The 21,668-nt window shown below is 41.7% G+C and overlaps 1 protein-coding gene across 1 annotated transcript in view; it reads left to right on the top strand.

The window, feature by feature from the left end:
- The window catches only part of LOC110489131 (glutamate receptor ionotropic, kainate 3), a 121,493-nt gene that overhangs the window by 79,912 nt on the left and 19,913 nt on the right, over positions 1-21,668 (top strand). The window contains exons 6-11 of the mRNA XM_090198886.1: positions 1,829-1,999; positions 2,993-3,136; positions 4,077-4,184; positions 6,955-7,068; positions 11,302-11,505; positions 18,316-18,539. Coding sequence (XP_090055012.1) covers positions 1,829-1,999; positions 2,993-3,136; positions 4,077-4,184; positions 6,955-7,068; positions 11,302-11,505; positions 18,316-18,539 — 965 coding nt within the window. The remainder of the gene's footprint in view (positions 1-1,828; positions 2,000-2,992; positions 3,137-4,076; positions 4,185-6,954; positions 7,069-11,301; positions 11,506-18,315; positions 18,540-21,668) is intronic.

Here is a 21,668-nt window from a genome sequence, read left to right as displayed (position 1 = left end):
TCAACCAAGTGGGAGAGAAACTGGTTGAGTTATTGATGGTTGAGTACTTCAAATATGATGTAAAATATACAGACACACATTTTAGTTGATCTATTTTACATTTCTCAAAACATAGGATTTATTAATGGAATGGTATGGGACCGCTAGATCCATCTAAAGCAGTAATACACTGTCATACTGACGGTCATGCCATTTCAAAGATTATACCTGCAATGATGAATACATCTATGGCATATAGGGCAACAATATTCCCCTTGATAATATTCAGTGATAATGTTTATCATCCTGGGTGAGGGGAACACCAAATTATTAGAGCGTGAACAGGTAATACCAGAATGGTAGCAGGGTAATATAGCAGCAGCCTTGTCCTCTGAAATGAGGCTGTCATGGCTTCAGCCCTTTACACCCTACAGGGTTATCTCCAAGAATCTGTGCTGAGAACTTTATGTTTTCCACCTTCCTGTATTAGTGTATTGTCAGTGATATGGAGCATTTTGAAGGTACAGAGGCACAGAGTGTGTGGTACTGTAATATAGTCTAATGTTGATTGACAAATGCTGAATTCAGTTTTCCCAGTCAAGTAACTAAATTCAAAGAATCCATTAGTAACTAAATTAGTTTGAATCCATTACCTGATGGTATTTTATACTTTGCAATGGTTGACATTGCCCACAGCAACTCAAAATCTTCAAATGGCTGTTTGAATTGTGTGCTTGAGTTATAAAATCATTTAAAACATTATTTTTAAGGAACTTGTATGCTTCGCAATAAATCTGGTGAACATAACCTGAAGAAAATGGTTTCCCCACAAATGGCATTTAGTACGACAGGGACTTTAAAACAATTGTGCCATATGAACCCTACTGCTTGTGGAGAGACATTTTTTTTCTCTGTATCTGGAGGCAAGCGGTCTTCAGCGTGTGTCTTACACGCTCCCGTTCCCCCAGCACTAACACCACAGGGTGCTAATGAAATATCTATTATGTTCCTGCAAATGTCTTTTCCGAGGCCCCGTGGCACATTCCAACATGATATGTGTCGACATGTGACTTCACACTTGAGCCGGGATGGCGTCCCTAGAAATTACAGTTGCTCAGAGAAATCTGTGTTTGCTTACGGGTTGCGGAGGGACTGTAGCGGCTGCATTATTAATTGGATCCAGCAGATGAAGTGGTTCCCCTTTTAGGCGATGAACGTCGTCTGCCTCATTTACTCAGGGAATATTTAGGATAAGCCGCAGCGGCAGAACACAAGGTAAAAGGTCACGCCTTCAGGTTTTACTTCTGCACAACAACCAGCCAACACGAAGCTTTGAGACATGATAAAGGAGTCAAAGCACAGTTTTACCTGGTCCCTCTGTATCATGGTAATTCGCATTAAAGGGTTTCATTCATACTTGCAGTTGGGGTTGTGTATAGTCATGAAGGTTTAGGTTGAATTACATTGGAGGAAGTCCATTTGAAATGCCATGTTAAGGTCAACCATTCAACATGGTTTCCGTCTAGTAGTTTAAGTGAACCTACCTACTGTACCGTACCAAAATGCCTCTGTGATTGAGGATTAGTGGATGGCTTTAACCACACTGAGAGAGACTGACACCAATGCCTTGTGTTTGGCTTCATTGACTGAGGCACACACTACACTCGAAACACCATACCCTTATCCTCCAGACGGCTCAAAGCTCAATCCCCTCTTTCACTTTAATACATCTCCCATTTACCACCCTCTCTATCCTCTCTTCTCTAACAGTAACAACGAGGCCCCAATCCCAGCCGTCTGAAGCTAAACAAGATCATCTACTCTTTGTTTCACCCCCCTCTTTCTGAAGGACCTCATGGCTATCGACCTGGAGCCCTACCGTTTCTGTGGCGTCAACATGACCGGCTTCCGCATCCTCAACGTGGACAACCCTCAGGTGGCGTCCATCGTTGAGAAGTGGTCCCAAGAGAGGCAGATACCTCCCAAGCCCGACTCGGGTCTCCTGGAAGGGATCATGACGGTATGCTTTTGGTCTTCTGTTGTGGAACTCTGAGGCTGATAGTATTCTAAAATCAGCATGAAAGACATCATATTGATATCTATATACCGTGTGTCTTTCACCAGCCCTACTCTCAACATTTTATGTCAATAACATTTTGGGGAAAAAAATGCAGATTGAACATTATAGTCTCATCTGTCGTAACAGTACTACCACTATTTCTCTACTATTAGTAACAGTATTACTACTTGTACTACATACCACCAATTATGTCAATAATAATGACAATGGTGATAATTTTGGGGCCTATTATCATCATAAAGTCAGATAAGAAGCGCTTGGAAGCAGGATGTTCACAGTCTACTACATTCTGAACTAATTCATTCAATGTATTCAGGGGAGCTCCTAATCATTCTCAAATCCCATCACAATGGTCTAAATCCAATAATCACAAATCCCATCCCTGATATTCCAATAAAGCCTCCTTTTACGCTCTAACTTAATAAGCGAGCATCGCTAATGGAAGATAAAGAGTTATACATGCGCGTGGTATATTCAATATGAATATTATATTGTTGCAATCCCTCGTTGTTTGTTTATCTATTAATGGATTTGACTGGGGTTCAGATACACCCACACGGCACTCTCACAGGTCTCATTATTTCTATATGGAGAAGGAGGGGTTTTATGGAACGGAGTGTGCTCGCTCTGTGTAGTATGCACTTTTAATTGCTCCCAGGAACTCCGTAAGAGATAGAATCTAGGTGACACAAACATCAAGGTAGGCTGCCTTTAATTTCGTCTTACTCGCCCGGAAAGCGTCATATACGTGTTTACAAAAGGAATTGAGCTCACTTTCTCGGGCATGCTATCTGGAAAATAAGAAACGTCTGAGCTCTTTGATTTCCCTTTGTTAGCTTTTTCTCAAACACTTTTTGCTGCTACTGGAGCGAAGGGAGTGGACTCCCCTTGTCCACAGCCCGTCAGCTGAAATAATGTCCCCCTTTATTCCAGACAGATGCTGCTCTGACGTACGACGCGGTCCACATCGTGTCCGTCTCCTACCAGCACGCACCACAGATGACGGTCAACTCGCTGCAGTGCCACCGCCACAAGCCATGGAGGTTCGGCGGGCGCTTCATGAACTTCATCAAAGAGGTGATGCTGAGCGTTTTGTTTTCTTTTGATGTTGATGTTTGATCTTGTGTGTGATATCCATATTAGGAGATTGTGGATGCCGTACTGTTTGTCTCTGAATCCATTTGACAAATGCAATTACATTTGGAGAAGAAGGAAACATTGTGTAATCATGGAACATACATTTTTACAAACAAAAGCAACGTTATCTGGATAAATCTCTTATTCATGGATAGTGTCTCAAAGTAATGAACTACTCAAAGCTGTGTTAATGTTCTCTCCAGCTAAATTCCCTGTATTCATAACCTATTTACAGATGGCAAAACTCACAGTGAGTCATTGTGTCCTATTTTTACTGAAAAGGGAAACTGGTGCGCCCTTCTGTGCACTGTTCACAATAAGACTGTTTGAAATAGGCGAGTTGTATAATCAGCTCTTGTTTCATTTCACAAGAGAGTGTGTGATGACTGTGACTCAGAGTAGTCAGATTAAGGCTGTAGAACATGATGCCATGGTGACACGGCGCCTAGTGTACCGAACATCACAAGGCCAGAGCCCGGAGTATAAGTGAGGGGAATGTGTTAGCTCCATAGCTTCATCAGTAGCTCCATCATCGCCAGGGGTAACAGACACATCTCTCTGAGCGCGGAGAAACATGAGGAGGGCTCTGGTGGGAGAAAGGGAAGGAGGGGGGGGGGGGGTGTCAGTCGATCATAATGATGGGCATTTATGAGTTTTTTTCTCCCTTGTGTGGAAACAAGTGAAGGACATGGTCTTTAATTAACACTGTGGTCTGGGAGAAAATGTGTCTGAGGCGTTGGGATGTGAAATGTAATTAAAAAATAAATGCAGCCCAGTGTGTGTGTGTGTGTGTGGCCTTGGTGTTTGTTTTTACATGTGTCCGTACTCACATGCTTTAATGAATGAGTGTTAATGTGGGGTTGTGTGTATTTCTCTGCAGTCTCACTGGGAAGGCCTGACGGGGAGGCTGTCGTTCAACAGGACCAGTGGCCTCCGCACAGACTTTGACCTGGACATCATCAGCCTGAAAGAGGAGGGCCTGGAGAAGGTAACACACATCATTCCGACCACAATGTTTACAACTATCAAACTAACAACACTTTAAAGAAGTATAGTGTTACGTAATAGTTTAGGTTTTCACTTACGAACATGAATGGAAATGTAAAGTACATACAAAAAAAAAATACAACAATAAGCCCATACCCTGGTGATTTTACACCTACACACATTTATTTATCATCTCCACCATACACTACACTCTCTTTCTCTCTTAGGACATAACATTTGTTTTGCATATCCCCTGTTAAATCGTCTAGAGTGAAAATCTGAAATCCATTCCAGTTTTCTTCTTTAATATGGAACAAATAATGCACAACGGTCTCCATTTGACAGTATCATTTACCTCCTAACAAGGAAGCCAATGGGCTGTTCAAACATAAGCATACGTTAATGGATCATAAAGCAAATTGGATGAGGGAAGACATTAAAGTGTTCATTGCAAGTCTCAAATGGTAATTCGAGTTGTTGCCCGAAATGCTGTTTGCTAATGAGGTGTATAAACCTCACTTTTTTTACCCACAAAATAAAGTTAAAAGTTGGCAATGAAGAAGGATAATAATAACTTCCTGTGTTATTTTAAAAGGCAGAGTAGCACCCTGCGGACTATAACTGCTTTGTGGTGATATGGGTTTGTCATGCATTATGGAAACATTAACTCGAGATAAGTGCCATTATGACTTCCTCAAGCGCTCCCGTATGGCAGAGCCTGTATGAGCCTGTATAATAGCTAGGCCATGTCAGCTCAGAGTACCACTGCAGCGCCAGGCTGGAACAACCACAATGCGCCAAACTATTTCCGAATCGCATTCTTCTGCTGTGCTGGGTCTACTGTTCTATTTGCACAGCTTTAGTGTGCTAAAACCAGCATGAAAGACATGCTATGTAGGCCTACTGTGTGCTTTTCTACATCCCTGGTCTCAAGCTTGTTACTTATCCCGCAGGATTTTGTCTCTTTATATCTGTGGAAATCGGCTTTTGCTAACTGTTCTAGCCAGTAAAGATGGCGACTTTTAGGCCTAATCTGCCCTAATTGAATATTAGCCCGAGTTGGAGCTCATACTGGAATTAGGAGAGGTTTCCAGTCGGAGTGGAAAATCCACTGACATTAATATAAAAGAGGGAAGAAAAAAAAGTCAGAAGCTCTCTTTTCCCTGTAGTGGCACGAGTAAATAACTTTTGAATTGCTTCATTGGCTATACACATTTAATGAATTGAGTTAATTGGCCACAATTAGTAAGACTAGGCTGGCATGCAGAGTGGAAGACATGGATATTTTTTAAAGCAGCTCTTCTCTTCAGTTGCTTTTTTTGGGGGGGGCTGTTTCACACAAGCTGTAACTAATATGCTTTTCAAATTTGAGCATACGCTCCTCAGTGGATCAAACAGAAGGACTTTGTCAGGTGTTTTTCACGCTGGCTGCGATGCAGCGTGTTTGTGTACCTTTTAAACGGATCCACCTCGAGTGCCAGCCAGCCCTGTGAATATTAAATGGCACTTTGGTAGTTACCCATGAAGGAGAAAGAGAGGAGGATGGGAAGGAGGATAGTAGGGAAAGCGAGTGACTGCGAAGTAGGCATGCAAAATTAGATCGTTACCGACAGTCTACAGGACTGACTATTTTATGGTAATGATATGTTCCAGAGTTGTCACGACAGTATGGAAGGGGCTTTTTTTGCCCAGAAGGCCCTACTCTAGTGCAACTCCCTGTATTTGCTCTGATCTTTTAGTATTTATCTTCGTGAGATTACTCAGAGCAGAACTTCTCTGCCAGCATTCTCAAGCTTTTATATTTCCATTGCCGACAACCCCATGCTGGGCTTTCTTTTCAAAATGAATTGTAGGATTTGTGTTTTGCTACGTTCCTAAGGGCACAAAACTGCAAAGATACCAGACCTGAAATAACCATATGATAATTACGCTAGGATGCTTATCTAGTTTGCTATTTTTAATGCTCTGGTTTCTGCATGTGTTTTAACCAGCGAAAGGAGTAGATTATGAAGCCCAAATGGAAGTCTAAATGGAAGACATTGATCAGGAAATTATATTTGATTGCTCTCCCAATTTCTCCACGTTGCTCACACACATACCACACAGAAACTAACAACCTATCTTCTTTTCCTGCATTCAGAAAAGTGCTCCAATTACCTATTGTGTGTGTTATCAGAGAAGCGTTGCAAGTGAAAAGAATGGTTTGTTGTAGGAGTTCGAAAAGGCTGTGCTCCCTCTTCATTTCAACAATTCACAAGCTATGATATTCACAAGGTATTGGTATTTTTAGAACAAGGCCAACAGAGGTGACAGGTGACAGTTTGGAGAGTCTGACATCTTTTGATACACTAAAGTTGCAGAACACAACACAATGTTTTCGTGTTAGTCTTAGAGACTACTACTGAATTATGTTGTTTAAATTCTAGACAAATTTCAAATTTTTGCATATTACTTATGTTCCAAACCGTAACACCAGGATGAAGTGAAACATATCCATCTTAATTCCATCATTCCCAACAGAACCATTTGATTTCTTAAGACTTCTCTCTCCGACAATGTCAATTCGTTTAAAACCTGCCTCCACGTCCCACCACCACCTCTCCCAATAGCCTCATGGTGTATAGTGTGTCCAGAGGTGACACAGCCAATCAGCTAATGGAAATGTGTCCCGGTGGGCGCTAATGCAGCAAGGCTTGTGTGATGTCAGGGTCATGAGTTGCCGCAGTAGAAAGGTGAAGTCGAACTCTTACACACTTTTCATCTTCCCACAGGTGGGGAAGTGGAGTGCGTCCGGAGGTCTCAACATCACCGAGGTGCCCAAGCGGAAAGGGATGAACATCACAGACTCGCTGGCCAACCGTTCCCTGGTCATCACCACCATCCTGGTAGGGTCAGCTGACTTTGATCAGCCCTTTGTGAAAGATCTCTCTCTCTCGCTCTCTCAGATTTGAGCTTTTCTGCTTGACAAGCTACTCAAAACATTACCTTAGGAGATGGTTCTTTACATATCAGTGTCTTATCATTCAGTATTTTACAGGGAAACCAATTTTCCCTTGCTAGTTATGTATAATTTACATTTGGAAAAATAACATCTTTAAACATGGTCCATGTTAGAAGGTTGAAAAAACATGTTTGGCATTGAGGCCCTCTCTGCTACCACCACTCAGACCGGGAAATCAGAGATATCTGTCAAATGAATCACAGTAAATGAACTGAACACCACCTGGAATTTACCTTGCCAATCTAAATCCAGCTTGGATTGTCAAGGGATGTACTGTAGAGCATCATTATGTCACATTAAGATCACCATGGGGATGTGAGGCACTTGCAGTGCAAGGAGCCCGTAGAGAAGAAGACAGGGAGCCACACTGGACCAGTCTATAAAGTATCCATGAATTACATGTTAGGAAATAAACAGGTGTTCTCTCCCACCAGCTTTCCACATTCATTTGCAGATCATATATGGTGTATTCATACGCCTGTGAACTGAGAGGTTAGAGGGTCTTTGTGGAGCTATCACCGGGGTGCTGACAATGAACATCCCCCACGAGCTTATTCTGGACGGACACACAAGTTATCAACAATGATAAACACTCTCATTAAGCCTCGATTGGAGCGCAAGGCTGTAATTATGACCGAGTGAGGTTTAGAAGAGATATAATCAGTGCCTTCTGGTGCCAACCATGGGGAGTAGCAACTTCAATCACAAAGACAAGAAATAGAACCATAAAACAGGTGTTGTTTAGAGCTGCAGCCAAAAATAAATTCACAAAATAATAAGATTCAGGGTCAGTTTGAGCCAGATTAAGCCTATTCATGGACTAAAAAACATTGCCTATGGAAATATCCCATTGGACATGCTTTTCAATCCAGGAGTAGGGTTTAGGTCCAAATCAGCCACTTGCATGGGATCACCTGCATCTTTTGACAGTGTATGATGGTTTAGGAGTATTCTAGAAATCAACACTTTTAGATTGTAAAAGCAGTATGAGAATAGAGCATCAGCAGCACTAATATCAGTGTCTGTGTTTTTTTATCCATTCTGAGCTTAATGACATTGCATCAAACTGATCGCAGCGATCCGCGAATAAGACGTCTGACAGTTTTATGGCGATAACTTCTCGCATTCTACGAAGAGATTAAGATATTTAATGTGTTTCCCAGCTCTCACATTAATTGTTTTCACTCCATTGCCTGTGACTGTGTCTGCATATCTCCTTCCCCATTTTCTTATGTAAACCCATGCTGCGCTAGAGAGGGTAAAACTGGTTTAAACACTTTGATTTGAGTCCAAACCTTGGGGAATTTAAAGAGTTGGGAAGGCTAGAAACAGATGGTAATGACATTTTTCTTCCCCCCCTCAACACTTTTGGATCAAGATAATTGGACAACTTGAACAAAGTTTTCCACTAAGCTCTTGCTTTCTATCTAAATGCATTATTATCAAGCATTCCTTGGTTATAATTTATTTAAAGGTAACGTCCTAATTGCAAACGGCCAATTAGCTACATATTAGGATTTTAACCAATTATTTACGTGACATTTTTCTGTCCCTGAGATGGTATTTTGGGTGTAGAAAAGGACACCTGTTAAGTGTCAGACTAGGATGTGCTAGACCAGGAGTGTTAGACGTGTTTTGATTCTTCCACCAAGACCTCCCTTCAAGGCATTTACCATCAAGACAACATTTGAAACAACAGTGATTTCCATATTTTCCCACGGCATTATTATAATATACATCAATCCATTTCTTTGCCACCATAAGCAGAGCTAAACCCATCATTGTGAAACACACGTTTTTCTGACCGAGGGGTAAACCCGTGTTATGACTGGTTATTTCCCCCTCTTTCATGGCTTTTCTAGCAGCTTTGTGTCACACAAAGACGTGGCCGATGGGAATACAAAACGCAGAGGTCACCTTCACTGTAGAATCAATTACTCTGCTTATGAGTAGACTTCATTAATTGCATGTCTGACCATCGGAAGCAATAAATAAATAGCCAGTGGGGGAAGGGGACAACCCATGTCTTTAAAAAAAATGCAGAGTGGGATATCTATGATCCCTATTTGGCAGACAGAAAGTGGCAGACACTAAATAAAGGGACATTTCGAGCCATCCGCCAACCTTTCTTTGAGAGTTTAACCATTGTTCGTGCAGGCAATAGGCATTACCTGGAGACAGAAACATTTCAGGCATGTTCCATTTCATTGAAGCATTCTATTCCTAATCAAGCTTTTCTTCAACCTGATATTATTAGGAGCCTTGGGAGAATGTTAGAGGGCAGTAAAGACCGCTGGCTCTCTGACCATAAACTGCATCGCACTGTCGTATACAATGTCTACAAGAGGCAGTAGGCAGGGATGTGGGAGACGGAATGGCCAGGGAAGGTTGGCTGGCTGCAGAAGCTATTTTGGAGTGCCTAGATTCACCATCTATTGTATATCAACGAGACTTCCTATTGCATGCTGTACATTTCTCAGATTGCAGACCATAACCGTCACTTAAATCAGTTAGATTTTCCGGTCGACATACAGTGCATTTGGAAAATATTCAGACCCCCTTGACTTTTTCCACATTTTGTTGCGTTACATCCTTATTCTAAAATGTATTAAATTGTTTTTTTTCCCTCATCATGCTATACACAATACCCCATAATGACAAAGCAAAAACAGGTTTTAAAAATAAAAAGCCCAAATAGGACATTTACGTAAGTATTCAGACCATTTCCTCAGTACTTTGTTGAAGCACCTTTGGCAGCGACTACAGCCTCGAGTCTTCTTGGGTATGATGCTACAAGCTTGGCACATCTGTATTTAGGGAGTTTCTCCCATTCTTGTCTGCAGAACCTCTCAAGCTCCGTCAGGTTGGATGGGAGCATCTCTACACAGCTATTTTCAAGTCTCTCCAAAGATGTTTGATCGGGTTCAAGTCCGGACGTTCCGAGACTTGTCCCGAAGCCACTCCTGCATTGTCTTGGCTATGTGCTTAGGGTCGTTGTCCTGTTGGAAGGTGAACCTTCGTCTAGTCTGAGGTCTTGAGCGCTCTAGAGCAGGTTTTCATCAAGGATCTCTCTGTAGTTTGCTCCGTTCATCTTTCCCTCGATCTTGACTAGTCTCCCAGTCCATGCCGCTGAAAAATGCTCCCACCACCATGCTTCCCTTTAGGGATGGTACCAGGTTTCCTCCAGACGTAAGACTTGGCATTCATGCAAGCGGGCTGTCATGTGCCTTTTACCTAGGAGTGGCCTCCGTCTGGCACCTCTAGCATAAAGGCCTGATTGGTTGAGTGCTGCAGAGATGGTTGTCCTTCTGGAAGATTCTCCCATCTCCACAGAACTCTGGAGCTCCTTCAGAGTGACCATCGGGTTGTTGGTCACCTCCCTGACAAAGGCCCTTCTCCCCTGATTTCTCAGTTTGACCAGGAGGCCAGCTCTAGGATGAGTCTTGGTGGTTCCAGATTTCTTCCATTTAAGAATGATGGAGGCCACTGTGTTCGTAGGGACCTTCAATGCTGCAGACATTTTTTTGGTGTTCTTCCCCATATCTGTGCCTCGACACAATCCTGTCTCGGAGCTCTACAGGCAATTCTGTCAACTGTGGGACCTTTTTATAGACAGGTGTGTGCCTTTCCAAATCATGTCTAATCAATTGAATTTACCACAGTTGGACTCCAATCAAGTTGTAGAAACATCTCAGGATATACCTGAGCTCAATTTCGAGTCTCATAGCAAAGAGCCTGAATAGGGTATTAATTTGCAGTAAAATAAAACAAATGTATTGTGTGTAGATTGAGGAGGGAAACAATTTATTTAATACATTTTAGAATAAGCCTGTAACGTAACACAATGTGTAAAAAGTAAGGGTCTGAATACTTTCCGAATGCACTGTACATTCTGTTAATGCAAGGAAAACTATTCTGTTCATCCCATATTTAAACATACAGTGCAGCTATAACCACACATTGGACTGGAGTCTCTCTGTCTTATCAGCACTTATCAGTCCAAAAACGACGTATCAGCTCAGATCACTTTGCCTCAATTAGGTGCGTGTGCCGAAGAACAAATGGAAAAAGCTGACCTCAACACTGGTTTCCATTAGATTTTTTTGTGTCTGTGCAGGAGGAGCCATATGTCATGCTTAAGAAGTCTGACAAGGCGCTGGTGGGCAACGACCGTTTCGAGGGATTCTGTATCGACCTGCTCAAGGAGCTGGCCAGCATCCTGGGCTTCACCTACGAGATCCGCCTGGTGCCTGATGGGAAGTACGGATCGCAGGACGACAAGGGCCAGTGGAACGGCATGATCAAGGAGCTGATGGAACACGTGAGTTGGACTACCAGTTACCTTCTGACTGTTACTATTACTGTCTTACTTTTGCTTATAGCTAGTGTTCAACATTGTAAATTATTAGATGCTTTGACTACAGATTCAATCATTTAGTCTTGTTTGTTGGGACCCTGTTTTTGGGTGTTAGAATCTGATTTGAAACTTATCACAATCAAGCTTAATGTGTTTTTTTTACAACAAATATAAGGATTTAAGACATACTATGAAGAATAGAATTATAGCAACATATTAAAGTTGGTTTTGAACGCATCAGATGAAAGCATCAAAGGCTGTTAAAATATAGCTGACATTGACAACAAGGACAGTGCCCTGCTAGCCTTTTGAGAGTGTCCCTCCCCATCGCCGTCTCCTTGTCCTCAGCCCCCCTGGTCAACGATGTGCTCGGCTGGAAAAGTTGTAATAGCTTAAGTGGCATTTAGAGAAGGGAGAGGGTGGGAGTCGGACGGTTCGAGTCAATGGCTAGGTGCAGAAAGGGTTAGGAAAGGTGGGCTAACCACGCAGCACTTCATCTCTACCTTAGCCAGATCCAGGTTGATATCTGTAACCTTGAGGGGGAACTAAGAGATTAAGGCAGGAAATGTTGCTTATAGAAATACATGCTTTCTTCTTAATGAACAGTAAACATAGGCTATGTATGTATGTTGTTTCAGCTTACTGATTATTATCATCATTATCATTATATTGTATTCTGCATTGTTGGAAGGGCCTGTAAGTAAGCGTTTCACTGTTAGTATACACGTTGTTTACGAAGCATGCGACAATAAAAAGTCAATTTCATTTGATTTGACCGAGTTGACTGTTACCAATAGACAGGATATACAAACTGAGTTCAGTCCTCCACTTTTGTTTTACGGGAAACAATGTGATTCAGTCTGGGCTTCAAAGCTATCTAGACAATACAGTAGAGCACATTTGAAAACAACAATATCCCATGCTGTGAAATATACTTTGTACTGTACTCAGTGCACTCCAGCACATTTGCCCCCCCTATAGTGTGTTATGGGCAACATATACTTAGTACAATGCAGATTAATTCAAGCGGTCCTCCATGTTTTGTTTTATGGTTTGAGTTCACTCTCAGCAGTTCCTCACAGTTAAATAGTTGGCTGAAGAGGTCTCTGTGCCCAGTAATTCCTAAACACTTAACTTGGCTTTGGTAGAAAGGAGAATGCTTCCAGATGTGTTCTGTATTTGGGTCTATTGCTTCCATGAGAGTAATGTCGGCTGATAGTAGAGTAATCAAGAACACCAATGTTCCATTCAGATATTACGTACTGTAGGTCTACCGATTATCCTCATCATGGTTGTAGAATACAGTGATATAGGACTAGGTTTTGACCTAGTATATTCCTTGCACAGTATGTAAAGGGTAAGTGTGCTGTAGACTGTCTCCCTGTGCTACTGCTCTTTATTTGAATGGCCTACACAACATCACCACTGCTACAGTGTATGGATTTATTTAGCTGGAACTTTTCTTCCTCCTGTCTATACTGATAAGCTGATCTTGAATCAGCAGACAGGAAAAAGGACACTTTGGAGTCTGCTCAAGAGAACTGACCTGAGATTGCCATGAGAAGCTTGGATGGATATTGGTTTCCATACAAGTAAAATGTGCATATTGTTGTGAAATTGTTAGATATTACCTGTTAGATATTACTGCACTGTTGGAGCTACAAACACAAGCATTTCGCTACGCACACAATAACATCTGCTAAACACATGTATGTGACCAATAGAATTTGACAACCTTATCCCAAGGATTGGAATCATGGCAGTGGTGCTGCATTCTGTTCATCCCAAACCAGAATCACCATGTGTCATTGGCGTGTTTCTGGGATGCTTTATTGTAAATTAACAGAGGTATGAGCTCAGATGACAGCAAACAAATCTTTCTGAAAAACAAACAATAGTACACGGGGAGGGGGTGCTTTATTAACGGACAGTGTCAATGTTATTAATCGGTTAAATGTATTTCCTTCAGATATTTATTAACCCCCACCATGCTACATTACAATGCTGCCGTTTACTATTGACAACTCACCCAACGTGTCACCTAGTCAGATTAATGAATTGGTTTAAGGAAGACAACAAGCAAAACAAAGCCGTCTGCGGTTGTTTTTAGCTGATTCATTCTGTCAGCCTACAATCTCACATAAATCATTGTTTCATTACTCAACGGTGCAGTACCCGTGTGGGTTTATTAAAAGCAGTTGTAAGCCTTCATTGATCTTTGTAGGTGACCGAGCCCTGTCAAACAAAGAAGCAAATGTGGAATGACAAAAATAAAGTCTTTGTTGTTATGTCTGATGTCAACGTGTAGGAAGGAGCGAATGGTCTCTGATTTCTAAAAACGTGCATGTAGCTGGGTTAGTGTTTTTATATACATTTCCTGAGATTGTACTATTGAATAAACAACGAAAGAAGTGTTGCAGTGTGTCTCACCTACAAGTCCAACTTTGTGTGCATCACGTGAATATCTTTCTGTCTATGCATACACACACAAATGTGCATAATATACATGATTAATTGGCCGTTGCGTGTAAATACAAATGGGATAAATCTTGAATGAGAACGAGTGTGTGTGTGTTGTGGCTAATTAAATAGAAGAAGCCTTCCGTGCCCATGTAGCATAGCGGCCTTTATTTTCCTCTGAGTCGTTAAAGCCCACTACAAAGCCAAAGGGCATTGTGGGAAAGGCGTTAAATTATGCAACAGGTCATGTTAAACTTGATTTAGTCACAATAGATGATCCAATTAATCATGATGTTGATGCCAGTATTATTAGCGAGCTTAACACATCATTTGTTTCTGTTCAATTAGTCTCTTGCGCCGACAGATACACAGGAAGTTTACGGCGAAACAAATGCACGCCACGGTAAGCCACGCATCTCATTGTCTAGATGTAGAGATAGCAGACTGGATTTGGGACCTTGGCAAGATATTGGATTGAAAAAGGGCTTTATTTGCAGTTCTAGGCACGTACATGCACGTGGATCTCCATCTGAGGGTCGCTGACCTGATTGGTTTTACAGTGGAACACGGAGGGGGTTTTGGCTACTGAGGGTGGGATAGTGGTCAGAGCAGTCATTTTGACGGACGGGCAGCATGACTTTCAATTGCATCAACAACCACAGCTACATTATTCTGCTACATTATAGTATTTTAGAATTCTACTTGAAGGATAGGATGATGTTATAGTAATGCAAATTCCATTATCACTCTGCAATCCTTTGCCATTCAAGGGGGACATACTGTAGAGTCAGACGATGGAATTACCAGGGACTACATTTCTCTAGTCATATATGCAAATTGAAACAGTGATGGACAATGAGGCAGTTGGAGCACCGTATGCAAATCATTGTAAAACAATCATCGAGTTAAGAGGTACAGGAAATGTGGCGAACTGTGTCATTTGTGAGGCAAATGTTCTCCAGCACTGTCCAAGAGTATCATTCAATACACCTGTAAGACTAAATAACCAAACCCCACAAACGTTAAAACCAGTAAATGTCAAGGGACTGCAAGTAACACAGATTATTATAGATGGTTACAGTTAACCTCTGATGGGAGTGTTGATCTAGGTGTGATTGTATGTATCCTACAGAATGTCATCGGGTGTGGTAGTATGAAGGTAGCACAGCTCAAAGCTTACAATACCATCTGCGCGCCCACAGATAACACAGAGCCATGTGGCACTCAGCAGGGTACTATCAGGTTATCACGCGTGTACTCGGCAATACGTGTCTAAGCAGAAAATAGCCGTGCAGCGTGTATATTAGAGCACCATAGGGATGGCTGAGATTGGCTTGGATCACCTGCTGCTAGGTCTTCCGGTGGAGTGGCAGCTAGCTTGAAAAGCGGCAGTCGGCGGCAGAGAACAGAGGAAGCGGGTGTGTGTTGTAAACGTAAATGTTTAATGAGGGCACAGTGGATTGCACCACATGACAGATTGGCTGTGCCCACACTGTCTCCTTGTTAAGCTTTCTTGTGTTTAGCCACCACAGTGTTGGCCACAGGCACAGGTATAATCCAAACGGTCACAGGTGGAGTTCGACCATTTTCTTATACTGACCCCCATTGACTGCTCTGAATGTTAGAATAGTAATTTGTCATTTTGTTGGAAGGGGGAAAGTGACTGAGCTGTGGTAGTGACACCCAAAAAAATACAGTATATGACTATGACACCACAGAAGCATATTTATTTTTCAAATGTTGGTGGTTATTGTTCTACATTGTAATGACAGCATGTCAGCTAAGCAAATAAATGAAGGGGATTGATTAGATGCATTGCCAGCCTTGCCCATACATTATACATTACAGTATGTCTTTGATTGTCCAAATAATGTTGGGTTGGGTAGTACAAATCAGCTACATTTGTTCCTTGGAATTCTTATGAGCATTTTCTTTATAGGGAGCAGGGTTCTGGTAATTCAGACGGTCATATGATCTACAGAACTAGACATCCTCCACACTTGCCAATGTACACACTAATACCTAATTTAACTGACCTCCATCAGGGACATTCTGGTGCTGGCACACTGAGCGCTGTTCCTCTGCCACCACTCAAAAAGGAAGAAAAGGAGATTGGCCCAAACCCCATTGTGAGTTTCCTTCGGTTCCGAGGAAGGGAGTTATCCAAGCGTGAACCAAGCAGCTGGTTTCATTAATCTCCTGTCCAACCCTGATGTGTTGGAGGTGTGGGGGGAGGTAATGTGAATGGTGACCTTCTGAATATGCAGCCAGACACAAAACCATGGGCCGCAACGTTCACCATCAGATCCTGCCAGGGCAGTATCTCAGAGGGCTATATTAGGCTAGTCAGAAGGTACCAGGCTCCAGATAGTGGAGGCATGGGGAGAAGCTGGTGGGAAAGCATGTGGGAATGGGCCTTGTTTCTTGTGATTCATTGGGGCAGGTGTTCATCATTTATGTAGAGAACAACAACAACAAAAGATTGGAGAGAAATTGGAGGGAGGGGGCAACCTGTGATCTCCGCTAAATTACATTGATGTAAAGTTCAACGTAACTTTTATTTGATCAAAGTATGTCATATGTTACAGGACTTAATGCAGTGCCTTGAAAAAGTACTCATCCCCCTTGCCGTTTTTTCCTATTTTGTTGTATTATAACCTGTAATTTAAATAGACAAACCTGCCCCCCACCAACACTCATGGACAAGGCACAGAGGGCATTAATCAGAGGCAACAAAGAGACCCCTGAAGGAGCTGCAAAGCTCCACAGCGGAGATAGGAGTATCTGTCCATAGGACCACTTTAAGCCTTACACTTCACAGAGCTGGGCTTTATGGAAGAGTGGCCAGAAAAAAGCCATTGCTTAAAGAAAAAAATAAGCAAACATGTTTGCTAAAAGGCATGTGGGAGACTCCCCAAACAAATGGAAAAGGGTACTCTGGTCAGATGAAACTAAAATTGAGCTTTTTGGCCAGCAAGGAAAATGCCATGTCTGGCACAAACCCAACACATCTCATCACCCCAAGAACAACATCCCCACAGTGAAGCATGGTGGTGGCAGCATCATGCTGTGGGGATGTTTTTCATCGGCAGGGACAGGGAAACTTGACAGAATTGAAGGAATGATGGATGACGCTAAATACAGGGAAATTCTTGAGGGAACCCTGTTTCAGTCTTCCAGAGATTTGAGACTGGGATGTAGATTCACCTTCCAGCAGGACAATGACACTAAGCATACTGCTAAAACATCACTCAAGTAGTTTAAGGGGAAGCATTTAAATGTCTTGGAATGGCCTAGTCTCAATTCAATTGAGAATATGTGGTATAACTTAAAGATTGCTGTACACCAGCGGAACCCATCCAACTTGATGGAGCTGGAGCAGTTTTGCCTTGAAGAATGGGAAAAAAATCCCAGTGGCTAGATGTGTCAAGCTTGTAGAGACATACCTCAAGAGACTTGCAGCTGTAATTGCTGCAAAAGGTGGTTCTACAAAGTTTTGACTTTGGGGGGTTGAATAGTTATGCACACTCAAGTTTTCCGTTTTTTTGGGGCTTATTTATTGTTTGCTTTATAATAAAAAATATTTTGCATCTTCAAAGTGGTATGTTGTGTGAATCAAATGATACAACCCCCCCCCCAAAAGTCTATTTTCATTCCAGGTTGTAAGGCAACAAAATATAAAAAATGCCAAGGGGGGTAAATACTTTCTCAAGCCACTGTACTTGTTATGAAACTAACAATGTATTTTATTTTCCTCAAACTGGTTTTCAAGTTTCATGTACCTTTTTGTGTAACAACAATGGTTCATGCAGAACTATGATTTTCAAAAATACCTGAAGAACAATGAAAGTACCAGCAATAGAAGCTCAAATCAAATGTTAGTCACATGCGCCGATCTACAACAAGCATAGACTTCACTGTGAAATGCTTACTTACGAGTCCTTTCACAGTAATGCATTTAAGAACAAAAATATACAAATAAAATAGTAACAAAATAAAATAACACTAAAAAGAACAATAATGAGTCTATATACAGGCTATATACAAGGATTACCAGTACCGAGTCAGTGTACTGGGGTACGAGGTAGTTGGGTGATTGATTGAGGTAATATGTACATGGAGGTTTGGTTAGGTGATTGATTGATTGAAGCACTATGTGCATGTACTGTAGGTAGGGGGTGAAAAGCACAAAGTCCGGGTAGCCGTTTAATTAACTGTTCAGCAGTCTTATGACTTTGGGGTAACAAAGGTAATAAAGCTAGCGAAAGGGTCTGATCGTTTGACTGATCGTCCCTTCTCTTGTCTCACCTACAGAGAGCCGACTTGGCTGTGGCCCCTCTTACCATTACCTACCTGCGTGAGAAGGTCGTGGACTTCTCCAAGCCCTTCATGAGCATGGGCATCAGTATCCTGTATCGCAAGCCCAACACCACCAACAACGGCTTCTTCTCCTTCCTCAACCCCATGACCCCTGACATCTGGGTCTATATCCTGCTGGCCTACCTAGGCGTCAGCTGTGTCCTCTTCGTCATCGCTAGGTGAGTCCCAGACATTTCTTGGCTACTTCCTGATATGCCTGTGTGTTTATGTTTATTGAACTTTAGTGAGAGTGATATATTTTGTTTATTCTACTTGTAGGGCTAAGTTAGTTGCAGTCACTAAACAGTTAGTTAAAAAAATAACTTGTACAGCGATGTAGTTTTTCTGTGACAACACTGTCTTTCACTAGGTTGAACATGCCAAAATAAAAGGTGCAACCTAACGCTTTAATGTCTGCAACTGTGTATGGTTGCAGCTATGTGGAAATGTTTTATCTGGGAAGATATAGTGCACAAAAGAAGGCTGGCCAATCCGAATCTCTGCAGAACTGAGTCCGTCAATGATCGTCTCAAGTGATTCCATCATTTGGGGATAAGGAGAGGTCTCTGCTCAGCAGTAGGTCCATGTTCAATTGGTACAAGTCCAACATTTTGTGTGAGCTGGTGGGTAGTGATCAAGGCAGTTATGTCAGCGTGGGCTCTCTGTGGAGCCCAGCATTGGAGGAAAAGAATGAGAGTAGCAAACCACCAGTGAAGTTATGCTCTCCAATTCAAAGCGTTTCCTGTATAATTTCTCTGCAGTTGTAATGCTTCTTTGAGCAACTTTCGTTTTCGAAATGTATAAAAATAAATACCTGCCGATACCTGGAGAAAGAAATTTGATAATAATAAAAAAATGTCTCATGACATTTACTTGTGCTTGTTATCATATCCACATTCCCCACAAATCATTGAAAATCATTGAAAGTTGAACCTATTAGTAAATGCATGAAATTAGAATAGATTGAAATCATTGAAGAGTATCTCTGATTTTTTAAATGTTTCCCTATGTGTTCCAAATGTGTTCCTGAGACTTTCTGTGGCATTCTTTACATAAGAGATAAAGAAAAGAACCCATGTGCCACTTGCAGGCATCCTCCTCGCCTTGGGTGGTCATTGTCACTGCTTCTCACCACTTCCTGGTGCCTCCAAATGCAGAGTGGTGCTTGAGGAAGTTCTGAGAATGTGGAGCTTTTGAAGGGGCTTGGGGTTCTGAGAGGAGCCAGCTGCATTCCTCAAACCTCTCCCATTATGTCTTGAGACAAGCTCACAAGCTTGTTTTAGCACCCTGTTCTATAAGTATAACTAAAAAAATAATCTCTGACTATTGCATCATTCTTTGGAGATCTGCCTAGAAAGCGAGCAGAAGTGATTTAGCCAAAAGAAGGCTCAAATAGCAGTTTGATGTATGGGTGCTTGAGATGTTAGAAAAAACAGAACGCCTTGAAGAAAGAGGCAAATGTATGTTTTCAATATCAGGTAGGCACGTACTGTACTGATTGATAGTCTATGGGTTTAAAACAATTCAGACAACTTTGAAATCAAAAGCTTTTCTGGACAATCACGATCCATGTCACTGAGCAGGCACTCATGAGAAGAGAACTATGAAAGCGCTAAGCCTTATGCTTTGCCACAGCCATCTTGGAGTCCATGACTATAGGTCAACAATATGGGAAATCTACTCGAGTGCTTACAGAAGCGTGACAACAACAAATGAATCACAACCATGCTCTAAGTACGGAAGAGAAAACATTGAGCAATGCCCGGTAGAGTATACTGTATGCACTTGCCTTATCAGTGCTCTTAAAACCTGGCATCTCTTTAAGGATGTAACTAGGGGGGTAGAAATCATCACAAGCTTCAATGCTGCATTACACTGTCCAGGACCTGGAAAATATACCTTTGAAATTCCATAAGATAAAAATGGGCAGTGGAATACAGATGACAAAATAAGACTTCTTCTATACCATGCCAATGTTGATAAGAACTTACGCTCTAGCAAGTGTGTAATAATGGACTTTTTCCCCAGTCATCCTTATCTTTTCAAATAGCAACACATTGGCCAAGTTTCAATTTCTTTGAGTAACCGCTTCAGGTGCTTCTGCTATGTCTGTCTAGCTGCCGAGAATGAGGGAGAGGCGAGGGTTTGCTTCTGAATCTCATTCAGGCTATTTAGAGAACTGATTTTTTGGAGAGATTGTTGCATCATTAGAGTGTGACCTGATTTAATGAAAAACACACAGAGTGGCGAAGGTGCATAAAGATTTTGGAATTAAAATGTGACGTCATGGTTTTACAACTATCCATTTAGTTTTTAAATTACGGTGTGTGACATGGTTCAATGTGCCATTAATCAGCACAATCTACTATTTTTGGTTTTTAAAATTGTCTGCTAAAATTGTGTTCATGTATACTGTACACACTGTGCTAATGATGATACAAAAATATTGTAGCATAGAGCAATATACAATACAGAGAATTTGGTACACAATGAATTTCTATTGAGTGCAAGGATGCTGCCATCTTTAAACACCTTCCCCATTAAATGGAGATGCAAAGCTATGTGTTCCATTAAATCAGCTATTTCCCCCAGGGGTATGCGCAATGCCAATGTCTACACATTTTCAAACAGTACATTTATATTTTCCAACGGGGCTATACCGTTACTCTCTTGCGCAGACATTTAAAAATAAAACATGAAAATGCAAACACTTGTTCCCGACGCCACTTGGTTACACTGCAGCATCCACTGAGAGACTCTTGCTGCCAAGGGAATGCCTGACAGCTTGAAAGACATTTTGGACACTACAGTGATAATGGTTAACTTTGTTAACGCAAGGCCCCTGACCTCTCATTTATTTTCTGCATTATGCAATGATATGGGCAGCAACCATGTAACGCTTTTACAACATACAGAAGTGTGCTGGTTATCAAAGGGCAAGGTATAGACATGTTTTTTTGACTTGAGAGACAAGCTTAAAGTTTTCTTTATTGACCATAATTTTCACTTGTCTGACCGTTTGCATGATGATGAGTTTCTCACATGACTGGCCTATCTGGGTGATGTTTTTTCTCGCCTGAATGGTCTGCGTCTAGGATTACAGGGACTCCCCACAACTATATTCAATGTGCAGGACAAAATTGAGTTTATGCTTAAGAAGTTGGAGCTCTTTTCTGTCTGCATTAACAAGGACAACACACAGGTCTTTCCATCATTGTATGATTTTTTGTGTGCAAATGAACTCAAGCTTACGGACAATGTCAAATGTGATATAGTGAAGCACCTGAGTAAGCTGGGTGCGCAATTAC

Source organism: Oncorhynchus mykiss, chromosome 2, assembly GCF_057628025.1.
Source record: "Oncorhynchus mykiss isolate SJ-2025 chromosome 2, ASM5762802v1, whole genome shotgun sequence".
Taxonomy (NCBI): domain Eukaryota; kingdom Metazoa; phylum Chordata; class Actinopteri; order Salmoniformes; family Salmonidae; genus Oncorhynchus; species Oncorhynchus mykiss.
The sequence above is the reverse complement of the archived record's forward strand: the minus strand, read 5'-3'. Positions and strand labels throughout refer to the sequence as shown.